The 27787-nt window shown below is 34.6% G+C and overlaps 1 protein-coding gene across 8 annotated transcripts in view; it reads right to left on the reverse strand.

Moving 5' to 3' along the window:
* Positions 1-27787, reverse strand: part of DCAF6 (DDB1 and CUL4 associated factor 6) — a 160456-nt gene that overhangs the window by 115900 nt on the left and 16769 nt on the right. For 7 of the 8 annotated variants that reach the window (XM_051999015.1, XM_051999013.1, XM_051999016.1 and 4 more), the window contains exons 2-3: positions 23305-23366; positions 15830-15922 (exon numbers count right to left, since the gene is read on the reverse strand). In XM_051999015.1, the coding sequence (XP_051854975.1) occupies positions 15830-15922; positions 23305-23366 (155 nt within the window). Of the gene's footprint in view, positions 1-7003; positions 7116-15829; positions 15923-23304; positions 23367-27787 lie in introns of those variants that run through there. The other variant, XM_051999019.1, reaches the window with a different exon arrangement.

The following is a 27787-nucleotide window of genomic DNA, read 5'->3' on the forward strand; positions in this document are numbered from 1 at the left end:
CTGGCCAAAGGAAAAAAAAAAAAAAACTACATACATATACACAACAGAAATACATTTCACTCACTAAAGAAAAAGAAGAGAAATGAGAGAAGGTAGAATAAGAGGGGAAGGTAATTTCAGGAAAGATTAGAAAGTGGAATCCAGTGCTATTTAGTTTATTAGAAATACACTTGAAATACAGATTGACACAGAATTAAAGAACTGAGCTGTTTATTATATTTCAGCTAAAGTAAAAAAGGAAGGAGTGGCAATCATGATTACAGGGAACACAGCAGTCTACATTTAATTAGAAGAGTTAAATAGGAAAGCTACCAAAGGAAGTACCTTAAAAAGGAAAGTACCAAACATATATATCAACACAATGGCATAGCTTTCAAATATTTAAAGAAATAGTTAAATGAGTAATAGGGAAAAATAGACAGCAAAACTATATTATTGGGGGAATCAACATACTCTTTTCAAACCTAAATGAATCTAGTAAAAAATAAATAAATAAATAAATAAACAAGAAAGAACTTAAAGACCTAAATAGAGCTATAGAAATGTCAGATATGATAGATCTCTGTTAATCATTGAATGGAAAAAGGAACATCCATATTCCCTAGCTGCGCATGGCATCTTTACAAAACTTACCATGTATTTGAACATTTAAAACCTAACAAATGCAGAAAAATAAGTAACAAATACATCTTTTAAAGAAAAAATACAATAAAAATTTATGGTAAGTAAAGAGCTACTTATTTTGTGATTAAAATTAATAGAAGACTAAATCATTGGAGACTAAAAAATGGGTAGATCAAAAACAATATAATTTCATTAAAGATAATGACAATAATGGGACAACAGATCAAATTTGGAACGTAGCCTCTTCCCCTTAGGAGAAATTTTAGAAGAGATCAACAATTTGGGCATACAACTAAAAATCTAGAAAACAAATTTTAAAACTCTGATTCAATACCAGTTATTCTTTTTTTTTAGCTGTTTACATTCCTTTTTTAAAATAATAGCTTTTTATTTTTCAAAATACATGCAAAGATAGTTTTCAACATTCACTCTTGCAAAACTTTTTAATTTTTTTCCCTCCCTCCCCTATCCCTAGACAGCAAGTAATCCAATATAGGTTAAACATATGTAATTCTTTTAAACATATTTCCACATTTATTATGTTGCACAAAAAAAATCAGATTAAAAGGGGGGGAAAGAGAATGGGGAAAAAAAGCAAACAAACAATAACAACTAAGGTAAATATATTATGTTATGATCCACATTCAGTCCCCACAGACCTCTCTAGAGGTGGATGGCTCTCTCCATCACAAGTCTATTGGAATTGGTCTGAATCATCTCACTGTTGAAATGGAGCCAAGTCCATCATAGCTGATAATCACATAATCTTGTTTTTGCTGTGTACCCTGTTCTCTTGGTTCTTCTCACTTCATTCAGCATCAGTTCATGCAACTCTCTCCAAGCCTCTCTGTAATCATCCTACTGACAATTTCTTATAGAATATTCATTACATTAATATATCATAACGTATTCAGCCATTCCCCAACTGATAGGCATCCACTCAGTTTCCAGTTCTTTGTCACTACAAAAAGGGCTGCTACAAACATTTTTGCATGTGTGGATCCTTTTCCCTTTTTTATGATTTCTTTGCCATCCCTTCATTTTTAGGGTTTTAATTGGAAAAAGTGTCCCAGTTTTCCCATATCCCTTGCAACATTTAGGATTATCTTTTTCTGTCATTTTATCCACAGGCAGAAATTCTGAAACTCAAAGAAGAGATTAACAAAATTGAAACTATCAAAAACAAATTCCAACAATGAGTTAATAAAATAAAACTAAGAATTGTAGAACAGATAAATAATTAGCTAATTTGATTAAAAGAAAAGGAAAATCAAATCAACATAATCAAAAATTTAAACGATAAATTCACAAGAAGTAAAAAATAAAGGAATTGCTAGAAACTATTTCATTCAATTTTATGCCAACAAAACAGATAACCTAAATTAAATACATATAAAAATATAAAATGCCCAAATTTAATACAAGAGAAAGAGGATTTAAATAACTTAATAAGGAAGCCATAAATGGAGTCTCAAAGCTGGGAATGGGGAAAGAGGTGAGGGAGGGAAGCCTGGGACCAAAAGCATTTACTGGTGAATTCTATTCAAACTTTCAAATAACAATTATTTCAATATTATACAGTTTATTTGGGGGAGGAATTGGAAAAAATAGTTTCTACCAAATTCTTTCTATAATAAAAATGTTCTTGATACCTAAAACAAAGGAGGAAGTGCAGAGAAAGCAAACTCTTAATGAATCCTAAGCAAAAATGCTAAATAAAATATTAGCAAAGAAACTATAGCAACAAGTCACAAAGATTATACCATAATCAGGTTGGATTTATATCATGAATGCTCTCAATAGAAGCACTTGTGATTTTAAAGTTGATTTTAACCATCTTAACTTTCAATTTCTCTTATACCCTTCAAATAGTAGATAGGATTCAAATGTATAAAATATATTTCTTGCCAATAATGTAATATTTCTTCTGCAAATCTATTATTAAATTCTTACAAAACAGATTTCAAGTCTCTTTTTTTTTCTTACTGGCAGGGAAATAATCTTTTATTTGTAAGCCAATGACAGGATTAGAAATTGGGAAGTTTTTGCTTTAAGTAATGTATTAGTGTGATACAAAAGATTAATCAGTTAATCACATTTTCCTTCTGACCTCATCCAAGAAGAAGTTAAAATCTAAAGGAAACCATTTCCCCTATATTTTGGTGCATTTCATGTTAAAATGAGAACTTTACTCAGAAGCTCTTTTGAAAAAAAAAATCAGAAAGACATGTAACAAGTCGTTGATTTTGTTTAACATACTTTATAATTCATACTTTGGCAAAGGTCTTTTAATTTATGTTAACTTTAATAATTTCAAGTTTTAGAAAATAAAAAAGTCTTTCATATTCAATTAAGGAATTAAGAATATTTGTTAAAAATGTATATGCTGAGAATTAGTTCTCAAATAATTGAATGATATACTTGTTCTTTAATTTAGCAAAATTTGTCAGCACTATGGTACATGCCTTCGATCTCTGCTACAAAGGAAACCTGAGTTTGGCAAACCTCTTGAATTCAGGAGTTCTAAGCTACAGTAGAGCTCATGCCAATCAAGTGTTCATATTAAGTCCTGTACTAATATGGCAAGCCCCCAGGAGTAAAGGGGCAACAGGGGGGGCTGCTTAATGTGGGATCAACTAATCTGGGCTATTAAATGGTAAAGCTTCTATAACAATGAACAGTGTGATTGGGTTATTGAGTGATTACCTCACTTGGAGCTCTGAGTTGGGGAGAGCCAATTTCAAATATAACAACAGGTTTTTAAATTTTTTTCATTAACATAATTACAGTACTATTCAAAAGCAGAGTCATTAAAATTCTGGCCACCAGGCATGTCCTCTTAGACATCAAAAACATAACACTCCTGTTAATTATAAGGTTTGCTGTATAATAATGGTTACTTTGGCAAGGAAGACCTACAAAAATAACAAGTATTTTCCATTTCCTAAGCCAGGGCAAATATGAATTAAAATGGACATTCAAAGAAAATCCTGCCTCCTTTTTATTAAAGGAGATTAGTGGGGACATAAAACTTTCAGGCTCAAGTAAAAGGGTGAATATTATCTTATATATAACAATTGTATAAACATGGAAAAACAAAAAAAACATATAAACACAATTAATTCTATGAGACTACTGGGCAGGACTCTTGTTACCATATTTATTGATGTTAAAGCAGGACCATTCTTACTTTACAGAGTGCTAGCAAAGATCTAAGTGACGGGTTTATTTGGAATCCTCTATCATCTCCATTTAAGAATTAATTCATAGTAAAAATCAAAGGAGTTTTCCCCTACATTTGTCCCTAAACTCTTTAATAATTATACTCCCACAATATTCATGTACTTACACTGAGTTTTTTAATGACATCAACTGTGTCATAGGACTCCTAGGTATAAACAGTGAACAAGATTTTAAGTGTATGATGAATTAGCATTCAGAAAATTTCACAGTAAGTTTATTTCTATTACAAACAGGGAAAAGGTTGTTTTTACAGAGTATGATAATTTCTGGAATCTACTCATGTTGTGGATCATAGGCCAACATTTAGAAAGTTTATATACACTGCTGAGTTACAGCAAAGACATCTCATAAAGAACTTTTATGTACATAGCACAGGGATCTTTTGTCACTCTCTTCTTATGAGCCATTTTAGGCTGAAAAAGACACAACTTTATGACCTATATTTCTATGTGATATACAAAAGCTTGTATGTATGTCCATCTGATATGTAGGTAAATGAGAGACTTAATACACTCATTAAAGTTCAGGACAAACAATTTGTAATCAGTCAAAAAGTTCTTACTATGTGCCAGACACTATGCTAAAAGCTGGACAAAGGGACAATTGGTCTCACAGTTAAGATGAAAATATGGAGTAAAGTTAACAATAGAATAGGACTCACGTCAGGAACTACCTCTCTGAGAACCCACACCTTATACAAGGCATTAGCTGTTTGTAGAAAAACTTAACAGAAGTAACAAAATCCTAAAAGATAATATACAGACAGCTTACTTATGAACTTAAACGTTTCTGTATGTGGCATTATAAAACAGTCAACCTAAAATGAAAAATTAATCTATAAATATGGAATTGTGTCACTATTAATATATTAGAAATGAAGAATGATAGAGTAGGGAAATATAAATGCAACTGGACAAAATTAAACAGAAAGTGAGTGGTGCTCATGAATCAGAGGGAAAAAAAAATTGAGAATAATAATTTACCAGTGCTGATCACGTACAACTTATCAAAGACTATCATTATGGTCACTAAAAAAGGTATACGCTATTATAAAGCAGGACAGCTAATTAGGCTTACAACAAAGACAGGATTCATAAAGTCCCAGATTCAGATAGGAACATGAAGCTAATCTAAAATAGTTTCTTTACAAATTCACGATTGCTCACATTCAAAGATTGCTCACATTTTTTTTGACAAGTGGTCATCCAACTATACAATTATGGGTAATTTACTAACTCCCAGCATATTCAAAATTGGTTTGATCATCAGTAATAAGTATTCCAATAATCAAATAATAAGGAACATTCATTGATTCCAAATAGTTGAGTTCTTTACTTCACTTTTTTAAAAGAAAATATCTCTTGGCAAAAAGAACATTTTAAAGACACAGGTATTATTTCTAAATCACTTATGTAATTGTCTTTCTAACTGCAAGTAAAGCTTCAAAGCAAGTTATGTATTTTCTTTCATTCTAATGAGCTATGTGTCAGAAATCAGCCTCATAGTTTTATATCTCTCCATATTCAAATGCTCTCACTGATTTTTTTCTTATGGTAGTGCATTATTTGAAACTATTATGAAATAGAAGAATTCTGAGGGTCATAAAAAGATTTTTCACAAGACCTCTCTTTGTTGTTCCATGTGTTTATAATATTTTTTTAGATGAGATGACTTAAATATCATTATGTTTATTATTGGCATATAATATTTGCATGAATATAATTAGAATAATAATAAACATATGTTATTTTACAGCTTCCAAAGTATTTTTTTCACAATGAACCTTTAAGGTAAGTAGTGCAAGGATTACTACTCTCATTTTCTGAACAAGTTAACTACAAAAACTAAGTAAATTGTCAGGATCACAAGACTAGAAGGCCAATTGGAACACAATTTTTCTGACTTCCAGTTCCACCAAACAATTTTTTATTTTCTGAAAAAAAAGTTTAAGGTAATTCATTGTTATTCATCATTAGACTACTTGTTTTTCAGAAAAGTATTACTAAATATAATTAAAAGATTTATTTCTAGAGATGAAATTTCAAGAAGCCAGTCCGACAGGGGAAAAAATAGCAGCAGCTTTAAGGCTTGCAAAATATACTAATATCATTTCATTTGATCCCCACAACAAATAGATACTTGTTGGGAGGTAAGTACTATTATCCTTATTTTACAGATGAAAAAATTAAATGATTTGCCCCAAGATCACAAAGCCAGTAATTGTTTGAACTCAAGTCTTCTTGACTCCAAGTGCAGAACTCTGTCCACTGAACCAACTAGCTACCTTTAAAGTGAACCAATGATTAAGTTTGTAAATCTTTCCTTTCTTATAAAAATCTTGACAACTGAAATAGTTTATAATTTTTTTAGAAGAAGGAATACACATACATGCACTCATACATACACACATGAAATTGATACTTTTGCTCATTAAAGTATTGCTTTCATATGTGGTCATCTATGCAAATTATTTTCCTAAAAATGAGCATATTCAAAAAAAAACTGAAAAGTTTTTCTTTTTTAGTACAAATCAGAAATGTAATTTACTTGTCAAGGGTCAGAGGAGGCATAAATGTAGCTCATACTACATAAGCTACCACATCATAAATTAAAAAGGGAATTTTGCTAAGAGAGCAGATATTATGCAAACAACATAGCTTTAGCATTTTTAAAAATATGAATAATGACAATATATAATATATCATATATACATTATTATGTTTTGTTCTGGAACTGTACCTGACCAATATAAAAGATATTAATTTTTTTGTATTTTTTACAGAACTGTAAGAGATATCCCTAGTTAGTTTTAGTTTTTAAAAAATAATTATCTTAGCTTTTCGTTTGGTGCTTTTATTTTCTCATGACTTCAAGCTGTTTTAGGAAATGCTGCCCCATCAGTCCCTTATAATTATAAAAGAGAACAAAATTGGGATTATTACCTTTAAATGCATGCCATAATTCTTTGTTTTCATGAAGAGCCAAACTTAAGAAAATGGATATGAAATTTTAAAGCTTGAGTTTAAATGAGTGCTCAAAACATTCACAAAATGTGTAATGTTTCAAGATTTGAAAAGGCACTGTGGTTTAAAGAATGCCTTAGAAATTAAAATTTTAAAACTGCACTGTGACTCACCCATATAGTTCTCCCCCTATTGAGGAGGACAGCAGGCAAAAGTTTAGGACAGAAGAGGTCTGTGAGTAAGGTGTACAGGGCTGCAGCCAATCTGACAGCTCTGCTCCTTCCCTGTAGACCAGAGTGGCACCAAGTCCTGGGGCAGGTGGAAAACAAAGGCAATTGTCACCAATGACACATCTATGTAACACTTACTTATCTGATTTTAGGAATAGTTAGTATTGAAGTTCAAACCTACTCAGAAGGGGCTGCTTTGAGAGTTGGCAAACTCTGCATCCAGGAAGCTGTTCGAAGGAGTGGCCAGATGACCACTTGCCAGGAATGTAGTGATGGGGACTCATGCTTCTCTAAGGAGTGGGAGTTTATGAAGCCTATAATTCATCTAAGCTGAAATCAACAATAGGGTTTGTCCAAATGACTATATTGTATTGGGAATAAGAAGTATAGTATGTTTCTTCTGAATAATGAAAAAGAAAAACCTGTAAGTGGAATCAAATATCTGAAATCATTCCAGTGTTTCCAATATATAGAATATGCTATAAAAATTAGTTTCCGTGATTTCCGAGTATATTGAAACTTTCAAAATTTAAAAAAGTATACAGGTTTAAAAAAATCAATTTTGAAAGAAATTTTTCTTAAAGATTAATTTTTCTAAAGATTAAAAGCTAACTCCTTTGTCTTTTCAAGTAGTTGCCTTTTAAAGCTAGAAGAATCTTCAAAATAATTTTCATCTAATTTAATTGGTAGATGTGGATCAAGTAGTAAGTCATTGTAAATAATTCAAATTTAGGATAAACAAGATGAACATATAATGTGAGGAAACATTTTTAAATATTTCAGTTATGTTCACATATCACAGAGAAAAAAGTTTCATACCTTTAACAAAAGCAATTATTTTAAAAATGTTGCTTTGAAACTACTGCTGGAAGTGGATAGAGTTATGAAATGCAAAGTTTGCTTTGTAAAAAAATTCTTCATGTGACAACTATTTCTTAGAAACAAAAAGGGAACATAAGGGAATGAGAAAACAAAGAAAATGAGGTCCTTAGGAAACAATCTATATGGGTTTCAAGTTTTTTAGGTATTTTCTCTATTTAATCTTAAAGAAAGATTTAAAAAAATGAATTTGGTGAAAAGACATAGAAAAAAGAATCATGAAATAATATTAAAGTCAGAGCAGGAGAGGAGTTTAGAATTCATCTAAGATTTTGTTGTTTGCCCTTTGTTCTCCAAGAGGACCATGATATTAGGGAGGGAAAGCCATGGAATGCAAGAGTGAAATGAGGGAGGTCTGTATAAGGTCATCTGCCTCACCTTTCCCTCCAGAGCTATCTGGAACCAGTGGCAAAATATTAGATCAGGACGACTGGAGATGATCATAGAATGTTAGATATGAAAAGGACCTCAGAGATCATCGACTTCAATCCCTTCCTTTACAGATAAGAAAACAGGTTCAGGGCTGAGGTTACTTGTCTACATCACACTAATCAGTTTTAGAAAGCCACAGTAAAGAATGTAGGAGGAAATCTTATGTAACGAGTTCCAAGAGAGTTAAAGAAGATTTCTACTAAAGCAGTCAATTCAAATAAATATGTATTAAATCCTCCTATCAGCAAAATGCTATGCTAGATACTGGGAATAACATGGGAAAAAAAAAAGTTACCCTACTCTGCAAGAGCTTAAAATCTAATAGAGAAATTGAGACATGTATACAAATAGAATAGAAGGTATAACATGACAGAGAAAAAGGATAAAAGTTCTGAGGTAAGGGACATCTATTACTTTCACCTGTGCAGAAAGTCTTAATGAAGGAAGAGGTAACTGAAACAGACTTGACTTAAGGCAGATGTTAGTATTTTTTGCATCCCAAATCACTGTGGCAATCCGGTAAAATCTCTGGACTACTTCTTAGAATAACATTTTAAAATGAATAAAACAAAATAAATAGTATTACAAAGAAAATCAAAGATTAATATAAACACAGAAATCTTTTTTTTCCATCATCCAAATTCACATGCCCATTGAAATCTATCTCTGATGTAAGGGATGGATTCAAAGAAGTAGAAATATAAAGGAGTGTGCGGCAGTCAACACACATATAGTACGCTTAGAGAGGTCAGTTTAAAATTGAGGAATTGATAATAAACTCTGTTTAGATGGAACAGAATGTGTGAAAAAAAAAGGGTAAAATAAGACTAAAAAGGAAAATTGGAAACAGATTACAGAAGGGCACACAAAGGAAAAAATTATACTGAAAGCTACTCAAATATTTTTTAACTGTTTGAAGAGTCAAGATTAAAAACTTATCTGTTATCAGGAATGAGGAATAATCATTTCCTTTTACAGGTAACCAGATATTATATAGGTTATATAGGTTTTTGAGCAAGACTAATATTATTAGCTGTGTTTATCACATATCCAAGAAGTTGGAGACAAAGGGGCAGGGAAGGAAGGACAGAAGGAAGAGGATCTGGTAAATCTGGTAGGTTCAGGTAAAGAGCTAAACATCCTTAAAAAAGGGTGGTCAAAGTGAAAAAGGAGAGATCAGTGTGAGAGAGATTGCAAAGATAAAACAATAAGACTTGGTAAATGATTAGATTTGCAGTTAAAGAGAAGAAAGCATTCAAAGATGGTGCCAAAATCAACTGAAAAGGATAGTGTAAGAGGAGGGACAGTTTTGGGGGCAGGAGGAAGGTTCTCAGGAGGACATTTAAATGTAGGGCAGAAAGCTGGAATGGGAGACTAGAAAAGAAAAAAGACAAAGGCTGGATAACTGAGTTGGGAGACATATGTTTATATTTCAATGGAGCCATGAATTCCAATGATGTTTGAAGTATTCTTAACTGGTGCAGACTGCTGTCCATCAATACCTTCTCATCTAATCTCTGTCTATATTGTCCCAAAGACCATTCAGAGATCTTACCCAACTTCTTAGAAGGCCTTCCCATTAAGTTCTTTTTTTTTTTTAACCTTTTATGAGAACCATTACAGCATATGGGTGGTAGTAAATATGTCCTAGAACTATCAGAATTAAAAGGCAAATTCTAAGCCCATCTAGACCAATTCATACCTGAACAAGAACCCTCTCTATAACATTTTGCTAGACATGGAGCCTAATGATTTCAGTGCAAGAGAAGACCACTACCATCTAAGGAAGCACATTTCATTTTGAAATGGATCAAATTGCCACAAAATGCTTACATATATCAGGCCTAAATGAGTCCCCTACAACTGGTACTCACTGTTCTGAGTTCTGCCCATTAGAGCCAAGCAGCACACATCTCACTCTCTACAATGGGACAGCTCTTCCAATACTGGAAAGAATCTACCATGTCCCTCCTTTCCTTTCTTCCCTAAGTCAAATATCCCCAGTTCCCTTTGGCAAATCTCATACAACTTTACTGTCCAGTTCATCTGTCTCTGGATGATCTCTATAGATTGTCAGTGTCCTGAAAATGGAGTGCCTACATGATACTCCAGATATGACCATGGCAGAAACCATAACCAAAAAAACCCAAAAACCTGTCAGCTCCTTAGAGTTGGACACTATTCCTTTGTGAATGCAATCTAAAATTGCATTACAACATGTTATAGTCTACTATATTCTTTCTTCTTTTTTTCTGATTTTCCATTTCTTGGATAATGTCATTCGCATCACTTTCTGCACATACTTTACCTATGAAGAACTGTCATAGTTCTACTCCATGACAATTTTGATTCTCAGAGTATTGATTGGAATATTAAGTTTGGAAAAAGTTAGAGCACTGTACAATTTCCCCAAAACAATCCTGCCAGTTCTATGCTTCTTATTTACTTCTGGCCCAGCTCATCTTCTACTTGCAGAGACTACCTTAGCTATATGTATATGACTACACTTGGCTCAACAGACAATTCATCCAACTGTATGGCACCAACAACATCCAAATATCTACATATGTATTGACGTTGTCCATGTAGATAATAGGAAAAGGGAACGGGTAGGCTTCCTCAGACAATTTTTACAACAAAACACATCTTCAGTCACAAATTTTAATGAAGATATAACAAATCCAAACCTAGTTGTGCTTATTGAATACAAAAAAATTTAAGTAAAAATTCAGCAACATTCATAGTATCTCAAAAGTAAGCCAAAATCTTGAAGGCTCTCCTATAACAAGTATTCTCTCATGTATATCTCATGTATATTAAGATCGTACTGTTAGTCAACCAGGATTTATTAAGTCCATATCACAGGACTGTGCTACTGTTCTAAAGGTACTGTGCTAAAGGATGTGTAAAAGCAAATGCAAAAACACAGTCCTGACTTTTCAGGAGCCCATATTCTAAAGGGGAACAGCACCTGTGAAATCACTACATATGTACAAAATACTTACAAAATAAAAAGGAACAAATCTTAGAGGAAAGGGACTTACACAATGAAGAATTAGGGAAAGCCTCTTGACATTGAGCTGAATCTTGTGTGAGAAGAGAAAGCATTAGTGTTTCTATTGGGCTTATACCCCAAAGAGATACTAAAAAAGGGAAAGGGACCTGTATATGCCAAAATGTTTGTAGCAGCCCTGTTTGTAGTAGCTAGAAACTGGAAAATGAATGGATGCCCATCAATTAGAGAATGGCTGGGTAAATTGTGGTATATGAATGTTATGGAATATTATTGCTCTGTAAGGAATGACCAGCAGGATGAATACAGAGAGGCTTGGAGAGACCTACATAGACTGATGCTAAGTGAGATGAGCAGAACCAGAAGATCATTATACACTTCGACAATGATATTGTATGAGGATGTATTCTGATGGAAGTGGATTTCTATGACAAAGAGACCTAACTGAGTTTCAATGGATAAATGATGGACAGAAACAGCTACACCCAAAGAAGGAACACTGGGAAATGAATGTGAACTATTTGCATTTTTGATTTTCTTCCCGAGTTATTTTTACCTTCTGAATCCAATTCTCCCTGTGCAGCGGGAGAACTGTTCGGTTCTGCAAATATGTATTGTATCTAGGATATACTGCAACATATTTAACATATATAGGACTGCTTGCCACCTTGGGGGGGGGGGTGGAGGGAGGGAGGGGAAAAAACGAAACATAAGCGAGTGCAAGAGATAATGTTGTAAAAAAATTATCCTGGCATGGATTCTGTCAATACAAAGTTATTATTAAATAAAATAAAATTTAAATTTAAAAAAAAAAAAAGAGAGAAAAGAAAGCATTGCAAATATGAGATAACTAGGGTAAACACCCAGGGAGAGAGATAGAGCAGAGCAGTGTGTGTGTGAAAAACAAGACTATGCCAGTGGAAAGGGATGGCAGGCACGGGAGGTAAAGGGGAGTAAGATGTAAGAAGATTGGAAAGGGGAAAATGGACCAGGTTATAGGCATGAAAAAAGACTGGTTTAAATAAGGGATATAACATGGGTCAGAATTATAATTCAAAATGGTGATTCTGGAGTGAGTGAAGACCCAAGGCAGGGAGATGAGCCAGTGGCTATTACAAGAGATAAGAAAAGATGAGGGAAGGCCTGTACAAGATTGGTGGCTGAGTGGAGGGAAGGGAAGAGGTATAAGAAGAGCTGAGAAGGTAAGATCAACAAAATCAAGTAACATATTGGACACATGAAGTTTCTACAATGAAAAGTGAAGATTACACCAAGATTGTGAGCCTAAGGGCCATACAGAGAAACAGGAAAGCTGCAAAGAGGATTTCAGAGCCAAGATAATGAGCTCTGTTTTGGATATGCTGAAAGAAGAAAAGATTTATTAAATGCCTTTTCTGTGCCAGGCACTATGCTAAGTGCTTTAAAAATACTTAACCTTTTTATTTGACCTTTTTATTAAGCCTGGTAGGTGGGTATTATGATGATTCCCATTTTATTGTTGAGGAAACTGAGGCAGATAGTGCTTAAGTGACTCATACAATTAGGAATTCTCCAAGAACAAATTTGAACTAAAGTTTTCCTGACTCCCAGCCAGAGTTCTAGCCAAGGTAGAGGATATCTCCAATTGAGTTTAAATAGTTGAGGAATCCTTTAGCAATGATAATTAAATTACATTTGATTCAGCATATATTTATTAAGAACCTACTCAATATAAGACCCTAGGACAGGCCCTGGAGATACAAAAACAGTTCACAGTCCTGGCTTAAAGGAGTGTACTCTGCCCTGGAGGATATGACATCTGAAGAAAAAAAACAAGTGGACACAATATGAGGAAGGAGAAATCCCGAGAACTGGGGGAACAGGAAAGACTTCTTATAAGTAGTAACAAACCAGCTGAGCCTTAAAAAGCACCAAGTACTTTAATAATTAGAGGTGAGGGGGAAGATTCTAAGGGGAGATAGACAGCCTCCATAAAGCATGGAGGGGGGTGGGGTCAAAGGACAAATTTGGGGAACAGAAAATAGGTCAGTTTGGCTAGAAGGTAAAATGTTTCAAGGGGAAGAATGTGTCTGGAAAGACCAGAAGTCTAGAAAGATGGCCTGGAAACAAACTGTAAAGGATTTTAGAACAAGGACTCAGAAATCTGGATTTCATCCTAGAATCACTAAGAAAATCATTGAAGATTTGTGACAAGAGTATGTATGACTGTGTGCTGATTGCATCAAATCCCAGAATATTACAGGGCCTTCATAACAAGATTCATCTCTAACTACTCAAAAGATATCAGTCTAAAAACCCATACAGGAAAAACCAAATGGACAAGAATTTAAACATAAGAATGAGTAAGATCAGCAAAGGAGACAAGTCTCTAGACAAGACTTCTAATGGCAGGATTCTGGAAATTATGCATCAGTAGGAATCAAAGGAGAAGGAAGATAGGTCAGTGAAGGAAACCGAGAAAGGACACTAACAGGGAGGAGAATGAGGAGAAAGCAGTATCACAGAAAGAAAAAGAGAAGAATAAGATGGGAGCTACAGTAGTTAACAAATAGATGAAAGGTCAAACAGGGAAAGGCATGAAACAAGGCTTTTGGCTTCACCCAGGAGAGAGATATTTCAGGAAGATGGTAATGAAAGCCTGATTCTAAACATTTAAGGAGGAAAAGGGCAGAAAAGAAACCAGAATTAAGATTCCTTCCTTACATTCTACATTCATGTCACATGTACAATATAATTTCAGAAATCAGTGAGCACTAACAACTAGGGAGAGGCATCAAGAAAGTCTTGCTAGGTGAGGAGGTTTGAAAGAAAACATTTCAGAGAGAGCTGAAGGGCCTGAGTATTACAGACCTGCAGGGGCTCATGCACTGAGGTGGGCACGGAAGGTCAGAGTGCAGGAACCAGCCAGCAGCCCCACTTGGCCAGAATACAGATCTCAGAGAGGAGCATGAAGGGAACAAAGCTCAACAAATAGGTTCTAGTCAGGTGGCAGAGTCTGTGCTTCCCAGAGGGAACAAGGGAATTACAACAAGGGTTTGAGCATAGCAATGACTTGTTCCTGTCTGTGCCCAGAAAGGTAAAATCTGTCAGGTCTGTGCAGTGATAGAGAAAGAGAGGAAAACTTCGAGGTAAGGACACCAATTAGAAAAAGTGGGGAAACAGTGTGCACAAGAGACTTCAAAGGCCTTGATAAGGGGAAGCTTTCTAGTTCTGAATTAACATTTATGAGAAAAATTAGAATTTAAGTAGAAGTTTAAACAATTTACTAACAACTCTCTTACTTCAATGCTACAAGGATTTTTTTTAAATCAAAAAATGGACTTGTTTTATAGATTTCAAATCTAAAATGCTACAAATAAACAGAGAGGAAAGAATGGTTACAAAAGATAATATGGAGGCAGACTTGACAAAACTTGGTAACTGCATGAAGTATATGGGGCAAGGAGGAAGAGAGGAATAGAGGACAATTCAGGAAGGAACATTACTGGGGGCTTAGAATTCTAATTCCACATTCTCAGTTATGATTAAGTACAACATATTGGGAAGAGTCCAATATATTAATGGAAGCTGAAAATTAAGAGATATAATCAACTATTTTATAAGATTCATGATTTCAAAATTTGAGGAAATTCAGGCTAAAGAGATGACTTTGAAACAACACTATTTCAAAAGTGGATATTAAGAAATATCCACATAGCAAAATAGTCAACTTACAGTTGTTGCAGAGCTTCCTTAATAGCTCAATGAATAGAGGAAAGGCTGGTAGTGTTACTTAATTACTAGATAGAATTTATGAAGGAAAACAATCCTCTCTTAAAGTCAAATAATCAGGAGAGCCTGACAACCACCTAGCAGTATTTTCAAAGGAAATGTGAATTACAGAAGGTGAAGTCAGACCTGAAAAGCTGGAATTTGGAGGGCAAGATGATGTTTGGATTGAAGCAGAGCAAAACATAGTGCAATACCCAGAACAAAGGATCCAACAATAATACCACAAAGCTTAAGAAAACAATGATGTAATTGAGGAAACATAAATTCATTGGGACCATGAAGATGGCAAAGTATTTCCATTTAGAGGAGACTGGACAGTCATGTGGCCTTGGGTAACCACATGCTTTCTAGGACCCTGGTCTATGACTGTTTATCACCTATAATGATATGGCCAAGATAAAGAACTTAATATGTGAGAAGGAAATGATTCAGATATCTTTGCTCATGTATGAAAGAAGGACAAGAGTGAGACCTGAAAAATTAAACTGGAAATCTAAAAATGGAAACATTCAAATATATAAATCAGTCGTAAAGAGATTTAAGAAAAAAGTGAGGGGAAATAGGTGCTCTGATACAAAAACACAAATGGAAAAAGAATATCACATCATCACTGATTGCTTTTCTCAGCCAACAGTTCCCCTTAAATTTGTATGATTTTTTAGAAAAATACTTACTTTTCGGCTGTAGGGATTACTGATTACTAGATTAGTGTCATCTGAACCAGATAAAATATATTCTCCAGTGTCATTCCAACAGATTGTATTCACCTGTAATAGTAAACAGAATTGTTTTTAAAAACAAGACATTTAGGGGCAGGTAGGTGGCCCAGTGGATAGAGCACCAGACTTGAAGTCAGGAGGACCTGAGTTCAAATCTGCCCTCAGACACTTAATACTTCCTAGCTGTGTGACCCTGAGCAAGTCACTTAACCCCAATTGCCTCAGCAAAAAAAAAAGAAGAGAAAAACATGATATTGAGAGAAAAAAGTTAGGTAATCATACCTTCTATGACACTTAACTCTTGTTAGCAATACAATGATCTAAAATAATTCCTAAAGACTCATAATGAAAAATGCCATCCACATCTAGAGAAAGAACTATGGAGTTGGAATGCAGATGACAGTATACTAGCTTCTTCATTTTTGTTGTTGCTTTTTCTTTTTCATGGTTTTTACCTTTTGTTCTTTTATGACATGACTAACGTGGAAATATATTTATTATGATTATACATGTATAACTTATCAGATTGCTTGCCGTTTTGGGAAAGAAGGAAAAAAATGTAATTCAAAATCTTATAAAAGTGAATATTGAAAACTATCTTTACATATAATTGGAAAAAACAAAACAAACAGAGGGAAAAGAAAAATGGGCTTATTTTATAGATCTGCTACAAATAAATCCTATGGACAATGGTTCTAATATTAATGAAAAGAAAAAGGGGAAGGGGAGAACAATTAGAATTAATATATCAATATTTCACAGAAACCAAGAATTTCTTAAAGATGTCAGGGTTCTCTAGTCTAGCTCACTCTGATCAAAAATGCGGCTACAAATGAAACTCTAGGCTCCTGCTCAAAGGCCTCACGTGAGTGAGGAAGACAGTACATCATCTCCAGCAGGTCATTCCACTTCTGAGAAGTTCAAATTGCTAGGAAGCTTTTCCCTGAATCAAGTCTTACTCTGACTCTGCAACTTATACCCACAGCACCTAGAGTTCTTCACTGTGGGAGAAAAGAAAAACAAATTCAATCCTCCTTTCACAAGACAACCCTTGAAAATACTTGCAAACACCTATCCTGCTTACACAGGCTTGAATGTTCCCAGCTCCTTCAACTGATCCCCAGGAGACTTTAGTTATTTCCAGAAAGATTTACTAAATTTCATGCAATTATAATCAGTCAGAATACTAGGTCAAATCTAACGAAATGAAATTTAATAGATATAAGGTATTGCACAGACTTTTTCCCCTTCTCTCCCTTCCTGCTTCACTACCACCATTACCACCACTACTACCATTACTACCATCACCCAGAGTCTTCTCTGTCCTCCCAGGCCTATCCAATCACAAGCAAGCCTACAATTCCATGGCCTCAGTGACTAACTCCTTAAAAATTAGGTGCCACATATTTAACATATTGGACTGCTTGCTGTCTATAGGAGGGGGTGGAGAGGAAAGAGGGAGAAAAAATCTGAAACACCAGGTTTTGCAAAGGTAAGTACTGAAAACTATTTTTGCATGTATTTGTAAAAATAAAAAGTTATTTTTAAAAGCTCAGATGCCAGCCAAAGGAACTGATCTGCACCCTGGGTGAGAGGCCCAGGCAATAAAACTGGCAGACATTCTCCAGGAAAATGATCTTTGTAAAGAGATGAGGCTCCTGGTAAGAAGCTGAAGGTCATCCCCGACATGCAATGGAAAACAAGTAGTGGGGAGGCTGTGAGCACTTGCAGAAGCTATAAAACAGGACACCCTACATTGTACTGCACCTATCCCACCCAACAAACTCTGACAAATAATTCCTTTCTTCCTCATAACTTCTTGTCTTCCCTGAAGGACCTTAGGAATAATTTCTAAAACTATACTATATCCTTCTATCAATTTCCAACCCAATTCTTCTGGCTCTGGCCCTCACACACTTGGGTATGATTCCTACAATAGTTTCCAAGAACCAGAACAAGTACAGAAAGATTGGCAAACCACAAGGCAAACTATTTGGCTATTGCAACCTATGAAACAACAACAAATGCAAAATGGTCTTGGACCTACATGTCCACCTACCATTTCTGGAGTGAGAGTAAGCCTGTGGCAGAAAGAATCACAAACTTTAGATCATCTATAAACTTTAATTCAGCCATTGCTATTCTAAGTATGAGATCCTTTTCCAATGACCTTTTCAAAGGGCAATGCTACTGAACGAACTGAATCTTATCACTCTTGAGAGTCTTTCTATAAAAGAAAATAGAAGTTGCAGAAAAATATAAGAATCACAAGCTCTTTATAGAGAAACAAATCAGTAGATGGAATTTGATTTTATCATGTAAATGTGAACAAAATTCATCATTTCAAGGAACAGGCTCCTGGTATTAAAGCAGGTACAATTAAGTATTTGTAAAAAGAAAACCAGGAAAATAACCATACCTTATGACCCAACATCTGCTGCAGAGGATGAAGAGGTAAAAAAAAAAAAAAAAAAAAAAAAAAAAAAATTGTACCAAGAACTTGGTAAGACCTTTCAAATTAAATGAACATATATTTTGATTCTCTTGCTTTTAATTCAAAAGTGGAAACCAAACACTAAGAAAACATAGGTTATGGGGCAGTTAGATGGCAAAGTGGATAGAGCACCAGCCCTGAAGTCAGGAGGACCTGAGTGCAAATCTGACCTCAGACACTTAACATTTCCTAGCTATGTGACCCTGAGCAAGTCACTTAATCCCAATTACCTCAGCAAATAGAAAGAAAGAAAGAAAACATGGGTTAGAAATGAGAGTGCAGAGATCAAAAACTTGGTAGGCTAATAATGTCAAATTTAAATAGAAACAATACCGTGGGCTACATATTGACTTAGAAAACCACAAATTGTCATTATCTACATTATATTGTATTTTTATTTTACTAAACATTTTCCAATTATATTTTAATCTAATTCAGACAACACTGGGGAGTTTTATAGGAGTTTTACAATTGGAGCTTCAGATCCCAACTTCTGAGGCTAAAATAGTCTTTATAAATATACTACTTTCAGTTTCATTTTTATTATTCTTTCCAAAACTGTTGTAATTATTATGGATGTGTTTTTCCTGGTTCTGCTCATTCTAGTAAAAAATCCTTCATATGAATCTTCTTGGGCTTCCAATTCTTTACATTTGTCACCTTTTACAAAAGCCATTGTACAACAACTTTTTTGTCATTCTTTAATCAATTCTCTAATCTATTTTATTTCCAATTCTTTATTGCCACAAAAAATTTTTTTGAATGTTTTGATATGAGAGTTTTTCAACTCTAAGGGATAAGAGCCTTTGATCTCATGGGGATAATATATCTAAAAGCAAAACTTCTAGGTCAAAGCTTATGGAATTTTCAGTTCCTTTTTTTATTCTAATTTCAAATAGCTCTCCAGAGTAGCTGAAAAAATTCACAGCTCTACCAATGGTATATGAATGCACCAACTCTGCCAATTTACTGGACATGAGAAGAAACTTCAAAGTTTACATATCCAGAACCTAAAATGATCTCCAAGGCAGTTCACTGAATCCAACCCCTTTCCTTTTTTTTTTTTTTTAACAGATTAAACCAAGACCCACAGAATTTTAGTGACCTGCCCAAAGTCAAATAGATAATAAATTTCAAAACAGAAAAAAGAAAAAAAGGATTCGTGTTTGTTTTATTGATGATTTAGATAAATCTTTTCTATGGCTAAAGTTGGCAAGTTTTCTGTTTGTTCATGACTACATACAATTAGGATATAGAATTTAATCTCATTTTTTTTAGTATTAATTCTCATAGTATTTTGAATTTCAGAGCTTTATCTGAAATATTTAATGCAGTTTCCCCCTCCCTCTCAATCAACAGTTTCTCTTATTATCTTAGTGGCAATGATTTTGTTCCCTACAAAGATTCCTGACTATATATTTTTTTCACCATCAAGAATAGTGATGCTACCACATTTGAATTTGGAATAGTGGTTAGACGTAAACTAGAGAGAATGAAGATTGAAAAGCAGTCTAGTTAGACCACCATTCATAAAGAAAAACCATGCTTGTGGCAACAAAATTACCAAGGCTTTAAAAAAAAATCTGTTTTTACAGAGACCAGAAATTATATGGAACTGGTTAACATGGACACACTAATATACCTGATGTGTGGCAATTGACTATTCCAAGTCAATATCAGAACACTATCCAAGTTTTGCTGCTATAGTTGGCTTCCCAATGGAACTGTATTTAACTTGGAGGGAGAAGAAGAAGGGGGGAACCAATGATAAGTGATAGTATGAAAAACCAGTCAAGGTAGAGGGCACTTTCCCAGCAGGAATTCTCTACAGATAGAATGGCCCAGTGAATAGAAGACTGCATTTGGAGTAAAAAACACCTGGCTTTAAATGCCCCTCAAACATTACCTGTGTGATCCTAGATAAGTCACATAACTGCTATATACCTTAAGTCCCTCATAAAGATTTCGTCTTGAAGGTCTCTAATCTTTTGTAAATCTCACAGCATCCTATGATAGTATGAGTGAAAAAATCTCAGTTTTGAGTATTAAAAAAAAAAGTGAAATGCCAAAAGATGACAAATTGTAGCAATTTTTTTCTTCTTTAAGAATGCCAACCTCTAGTTTAAGATTGGGGGTAGGATAGAAAGATGCCTTGGTTAAGTCTGGACATTGTTTCTCAAAACTTATTGTTCACATTTGGAGAATGTCCAATCTATTTTCCAAACCAATGGAAAAGTGCTGACTCCTGTGTAACAAGTAAAAGAGCACGAACAATCGATTGGATCTGGGGTTGGGGATTTCAGGAGCCAAATCTTCTCCCACCTTCTTCAAAAGGCCAGAAATCAATAAGACAACAGCTCCCTAAACCCAGAGATCCAGAATGCAATAAATTGATGACCTCAGCCAAAGTTTTTTAATTGTGGATATTTGTCTCTTTTCCTGTGTACTCAAAGCAACTGAGTGGCAACACCTCAGCTATAAATGGGGCTGCTTCAAAAAAGGCTAAAGATGACAGCCTCGATTTATCAGTGGCGTCTGTATGTAAGCATTCCACAGTCTCTGAAGTTATTAACAATCCTCCAGTACTGGCTTTTCCCAGTTATCTACAGAATTGTAACTGGTGTGATAATAAGGCAGTACAGGAGAAAGATGAGGTGCTTTTTTTAGCTAAGTTGCTATCTCAGGAGCAGGAAGAGGAACCACTTATGGAGCAAGAAGCAGGGATCTTTCAACAGAACTGAGGGAAATATCACCCACCAAATCCAGGACTAAAGAGTAAAAAAACATGAATGTGACAGGGCTGAGGCAAGCAGGCGATAGGGAACAGATTGATGTAACCATTACAGTGGCTATGGTTAGAATTTATATCATTAATACATAGTGACTTTTTGTGGAATACATCTGTACTTTTTATTTCGAGAAGTGGAGTTGATGAAATGACAAGAATATAAAGTTAACTTCCTAGTATCCAAGTGTATATTTTATTATAAATTAAAAATAAAGTATAGTATTAAGCAACGTTCTCACAATAAGCCTGTAAAGGAGGTTGGCAAGTATTAAATCCACTTACCAGATAAGAAAACCTAAAACAGATGTCGAGAGATCATTAGATCTACTCAGGGCCCCAAGCCCAGACAAGCTGAGAGTACATGTCTTAAGCATAAATTTCATGGCCCAGGGCCCCAAAGCAAGGTCAACCTATCCATGGTCCAAAGCAAGGTCAATCTACCCATGGTGACTCAGAAGATTTCTACCGGAATCCAATCCTCCTACTAATTACAGCAAGGCACTTAACTCTCCTAAGCAATATTCCATCATCTGTGAAATGAGGAGTTTGGACCAAATGACCTCAAGGAACCTTCCAATTCTAGGATCTCTACCATCCCTTATGACTCTGGTTCCTTGGAGCCTTCCTCAAGCCTCATCACAGCATCCCTAGCAGGGCCTCTTACTCCTGTCCTTTGTCTACTATTTTAACACATGCACACATTTTAGGTTCACAACTTAGGAATCAATTGTTCTTAGTGGAGGGAGAATCCACACATCAATATCCTCCCATTTAAACAAAAATAAAAAAGAAAAGACCACCCAAATTCTATGGCATTAGCAACATTTCCAGATAAACTCTATAGCCGGACTGATATCTCTCAAGTCACTTACACTGTTGAGTCAGCTCACCTGAGCCTTAAAACAATCAATCCCTCTGTTCCCAATACTGATTTGTTGCTAAAATTTCAAAGCACTAACCTGTCCCTCCCTGCCTGTCACCATTTTCAGTACTCTTGAGTCTACTGGCCCTTGGCCTAAACTCCTGAATTTTAGGATCTGAATAACAGGATACTAAACCACTCCTGACCTACCCTCTCATATCACCAATCGCCTGTTAGATAACAAGATTTATAGCTGGAAAGGGACTTAAGAATTACATCATCCAATCCTTTTTATTTTGCAGATGAGTAATCTGAGCCTTTAAGAAATTAAGTGACTTGCCCACAGTTAAAAGGTAGTGTCAGAATCAGGATCTGAACTCACATCATGTGCCCAAATCCAGAGTTTTGGGCCAGGCTACCTTATTTTGGTTGTTGTTCAGTCATTCAGTCATGCCTAAGTCTTTGGGATCCCATTCAGGTTTTCTTGTCAAAAATGGATTAAGGAAAATACGGTTAGATAACATGGCTAGCACTTATCTGAGACTAGATTTGAACTCGGGTTTTCCAAACTACAGGCCCAGCACTCTATCCACTGAGCCATCTAGCTGCCTCTAGTCTAGTCTGAGGAAACCTCATCTGTAAATGGAGATAATTGCAACCTCAAAAAGTAGTAGTAAGGTTCAAATGAAATAATGTATGCTAAATACTTTGCAAGCCTAAACGTTCTATATAATGTGAGTTTTCATTACCCATCCTTTAATCTCACATAGTTCCATTTTTATAGCCCCCTTTAACTCTAGAAGAAGGTTCTCTTAGGTAGATTCCCCCAGGCTCCTCTTTGGGTTTCAATATGATGAATATCTTTATCAGTCAGCTTCTGTTCCAGCTCTTATCTATGAAGATAGTATCTTCTTCAATATCTTTTTTTTTTACTTTTTCCTGTTCTGTCCCATTCTAGGCACCATCCATTTTTCATGTACAAGGTGATAGTTCCCTATTGCCCAACCAAAATCCTGACAAAATTCTATAATTATTTTATGGCTCCAGTGCGTTTTAAAAGTATACACATTTAAAAGCAACTCCTGTAAATTTCTCCTACATTTCCAAAAGGCCCGAGGAGTCTAAATTTATACTTTAATTCAAATAACTTTGTGTCCTGTTCCTCTCTTCTTTTACTCTACAGTTAAATTAATTATATAGCTTATTTTTAAGGAATGAAATCATTTTATTCTACTTTCCAAAACTACATTTGAATCTTTTACATATGATAACAAGTTAACACTTACACAGCCATCATGCACATTCAGTGTTGCTTCAAGTTTTAATCTTTGGATGAATTCTCTTCTTCCTGTTTAAAAAAAGAAAGAAAATTTAAAAAAAAATGCTATTTCACAGAATTGGAGGAAGGAGAAAGATAATTTCTCTCAGCTGATCCTGTATACTTAAATTTGTGGAGTTTGCTTATGGCAGAATTTTCCTCAATCATTTAGATTAAAATCATTAAGAAAATTGGAAGAATAGGGAATTTCTGGTTAGGTAGAGTAGGGAGAGGAACTGCCAGTTTGTAGGTAAATGTGTTTTGAGGAGCTAAGATCAAAGTTAAGTCAAAAGAAATTAGTTAAAAGTTAAAGTTAAAAGAAGTTTAAAAAAAAAAAAAAGGCCTTCCTGCTGCAGAGAAATTAATTAATAGATTTCTTGGATATGGACATGGTCTATACGTAGAAACAAGTCATGTAGTCTTGTTAGAATGGGAAGTGCACAGTCAGAAATAAAGGCAGATTGTTGTCACAAAAATACAAGTGTCTAGAGGCCAGACTGCTAGTCAGAGAGGTCGGCTGCTAGTCAAAGTCTATGAAGGGTCAATAGTTAGTGCTTATTATATTTTGTGTAAAACAATTTTATTAATTTTTATGATTTTGAAATAATAGCATTATCAAAATGATCCATTATAAATCACATGACAATTATACAAAAGCCACTCTAAAGTATTCAGTCCAAATTATACAATCTGCTTAAATCTATAAAAACCAAGTTCAAAATTCAATTTATTATACTAATTTAGGGGGCATTCTTGTTTTATCTTCGTAAATCAGTGATGTTTTAGAAGTTAATGACTAATTTTTTTTTTCCTTTTTGGTCTGATTTTTCTTGTGCAGCATGATATTTGTGGAAATATGTATAAAAGAACTGCACGTGTTTAAAATATATTGAATTACTTGTCATCTAGAAGAGAGACTGGGTGAAGGGAGGAAAAAATTTGGAACACAAGGTTTTGCAAAGGTGAATATTGAAAATTATCTATGTAAATGTTTTGAAAATAAAAAACTTTAGTTAAAAAAAAGAAAAATATTAAATACAAAAAAGAAGTTAATGACTACACATTTTAAAAAGCAGTGTGGAACAATGAAAAGTGAACAGATTTGAAAGCAAAAGACTTATTTTGCTGAAAGTACAGCTTTGTTACTGTTACTCTGTTATGTGATGATGATGGGTATCCCCTCACCTCTGGGAACCTCATTTTCCTCATTTGTACAATGAGGAAATTAGATGACCTTAAGAATTGTGGATACCCACACCCACTGTTTGGACTAGACCTAATATTTCTTTATTTTTAATTTTTTTCTCCCAATTATCAGGCATTCATTTTTTCTCCCTTTTACCTCCGCCATTCACTGAGTGGGGGACGGGAGAGAGAGAAATAAAATACAGAACCTCTGAATTACATAAGCTTGGTCAGCAAAATAAATTCCCCTATTGTCTACATCCAAAAATGTATTTCTTATTCTGTAAATCAGTCTACCTTTTTTTCTGCCAGGAAGACAGAATTATTTATCAATTCTCTGGAATCATGGCTAATCACTTATTGGATCATAATTCTTAAGTCTCTTAGAATTGCTAGTTTTTACAATATCAATGTTCAAGTATAAATTGTTTTGGTCCTGCTTACTATCCAATTGATAAATAGGTTCATGTAGGTCTATGTCTCTTTGAAATGTTCTTTTCCATCATTTATTTTTATAACATGTATTCCATTGTGTTTATTTATCACAATTTGCTTAGTCCTTTTTCAACTGATGGATACTCCAATTAGTTTTCAGTTTTTCTGCCACCACCAAAAGTGTTACTATAAACATTCTGGTGTGGAAACTCCACCAATGTGGATCAAGACTGAAATTCAAAATCATACCTGGGCACTAGGAGGTTAAATGATTTGCCCATAACCACATGTGTCCGAAGAGTACTTTAACCCTTGTCTTCCTAACTTCAGGGTCAATGATTATTCCGCTAATAGTATCTAACTCTCAATTTTTAATGGTTTTTCTTTTAAACATACTTTGGTAATAGGGAATAAATTTGTATTTATAAAATACACTTAAAAATAATTACAACCTATGGCATATTAACAAAGTTCTAAGCTCACAACGATTGGGCTCAATCATGAAGCTTTCTCAAAAATTAATTGCTTTTCAGTTCAGGATTTCCACCAGAACAGAATTTCACTAGCGTCTAATGGCCCTACACTTCTATGCAAAGCTTAGGCTAACAAAACATCTGATACTACTCCCCTTCCATAGGCATTCTTCTGGAACCCATTCTACTCCTTCAGATTTTAATCAATCAATAAACATTTATTAAGTGCCTATGTGCCTGGTACTGTGCTGAGTGATGAGGATACAAAGAGGCAAAAGATAGTCCCTGCACTCAACTAACAATCAAATGGAGGAACCAAATTTATGTATATGTATGTGTGTGTGTGTGTGTGTGTGTGTGCTTGCAAGTACAAGCATGAGCTCACATAAACCAAGCTATATACTGGATAAATAGGAAATAATTAACAGAAGGAAGGCACTAGAATTAAGAGGTACTGGGAAAGGCTTCCTGGTTTGTTTGGTTTTGTTTATTTGTTTGTTTTTTAATAAAAAACAGGATTTGAGCTGGAACTTAAGAGGATGCCAGGGAAATCATTAGTCAGATAGAAGAGAGAATGTTCTAGGGATGGAATTCAGCTAGAGAAAATGCCTGGAGGTGGGAGATGGAGTGTCTTGTTTATGCAATAGCCAAGAGGCCAATATCACTGGATTGAAAAATATATGGATGGAAATAAGATAAGTGAAGACTGTAAATTTAAGAGAGGGCTAAAACATAAAGAATTTTAAATGCCAAAGCATTTTGTATTTGATTCTAGAAGTAATGCATAAGAAAATAATTTTAGTGGCCAAATGGAAGACAGACTGGATTGGAGACTTGAGGCAGGCAGACCTATTCAGCAGACTACTGAAAAGTCCAGGTAGTGAAGAGGGCCTATATCAGAAAGATGGCAGTGTCGGAAAGAAGGGGAGGAAATGTGGCAGGGCTGAAATCAACAGGCTTTGGCAATAGATCATCTGGGGAGGGAGGAGAAAGGGTTTAAGAGAAAATCAATAAAGATGGTGAACTAAGCACTGAACACATGGAGAAAAGAAAAGACATCCTAGAGGCCAGCAGATAACAGCTATGGTGCTACTCTGGATAGAAGTTCCTCAAAAGGTAAAAACACAAGTATTCTAGGGAATCCAGGAACCCTATAATTAACATACCTGTCTATCCCAGAGATAAACTTCTCTAAGTAGCAGCACCTTGTAATCCTTTCCTTTTAGCGCAACTCCTTTCCTACATTCAGGTCTCTGAATTCCTGTCTGCTTTTCCATTTCATATTTACATGAAATGTACCTGGCAAGAGTTTAGGGTGGTTGTGCAAGCTTCTCTCTGGAAAACCAAGTCCCAGCCTGTGAATAGCAGCTATGGTCTACCCAACTTCCTGGTAAATTGTCTATCTTTTTTGGTTGTTTCTCATTGTTGGCATGTGTTTAAATATCCTTTCATTACCAAAAGTATACTCCTTCCATCTACCCTATCCCTTTTAACAAATTAAAAAGAGAACACTAGGGAAGAAGGTCAGCAAAACTAACCAAGTCTAACCACTTATATGCAATGATCTGCACCTATAGATCCCTTTCCTCAGCAAAGGAGAATGATTGCTTTTCACAGTTTTGTTCTAGGGCCAAGGCTAATCATTCTATTTAGAGTGTTCTGTTTCTTTTATAGTTCTTTGCATTTAAATAATTGTAGTTATTGTGAAAGTTATTTTCCTTGTTTAATTTTAATTCACTTGGCATCAATTCATATTTTAATGCTTCTATGAATTTATTCATCATTTTTATATATTCATATACATTTTCTAATTGATGGGAACCTACTTTGCTTCCAATTCTTTCCTACCCAAGTATTGCTATAACCATTTTAATGTACCATATATGGAACCTTTATTTCTGCCTTTGATTTCCTTGGAACATACATCTAAGCAATGGGATCTCTGGAACAAAAGGAACAGATTTTCTTTACTTTTATAGCACAGCTGCAAATTGTTTTCCAGATGACTGCCCCAATTTAGGTTTCTACCTACAGAATATCTGTGCACCCGTATTTCTACAGTCTCTCTAACTATTTCTACCTTTTGTCATCTTTGCCAATTTGCTGCCTGTGAGGTAAAATCAAATAGGCTATGATGAAACCAGATTTTTTAAAAGAATCCCTTTATCTTATTTTTAATAATTTGAGGCAATTTTTATATAGTTATTGATAGCTTGAAGTTCTAGATGCTACGAGTTAGGAGTAGGGCAGGGAGAAACTAACCCAATGATTTCACTAGTGGAATGAATAATCACAGAGGAAACTTCTAACAACTACTAGATACTTTATTTTCAAATAGCTATCTGAGGCAAAAAGAAA

The sequence above is a fragment of the Antechinus flavipes genome, chromosome 4, assembly GCF_016432865.1.
Source record: "Antechinus flavipes isolate AdamAnt ecotype Samford, QLD, Australia chromosome 4, AdamAnt_v2, whole genome shotgun sequence".
NCBI classification, from domain to species: Eukaryota; Metazoa; Chordata; class Mammalia; order Dasyuromorphia; family Dasyuridae; genus Antechinus; species Antechinus flavipes.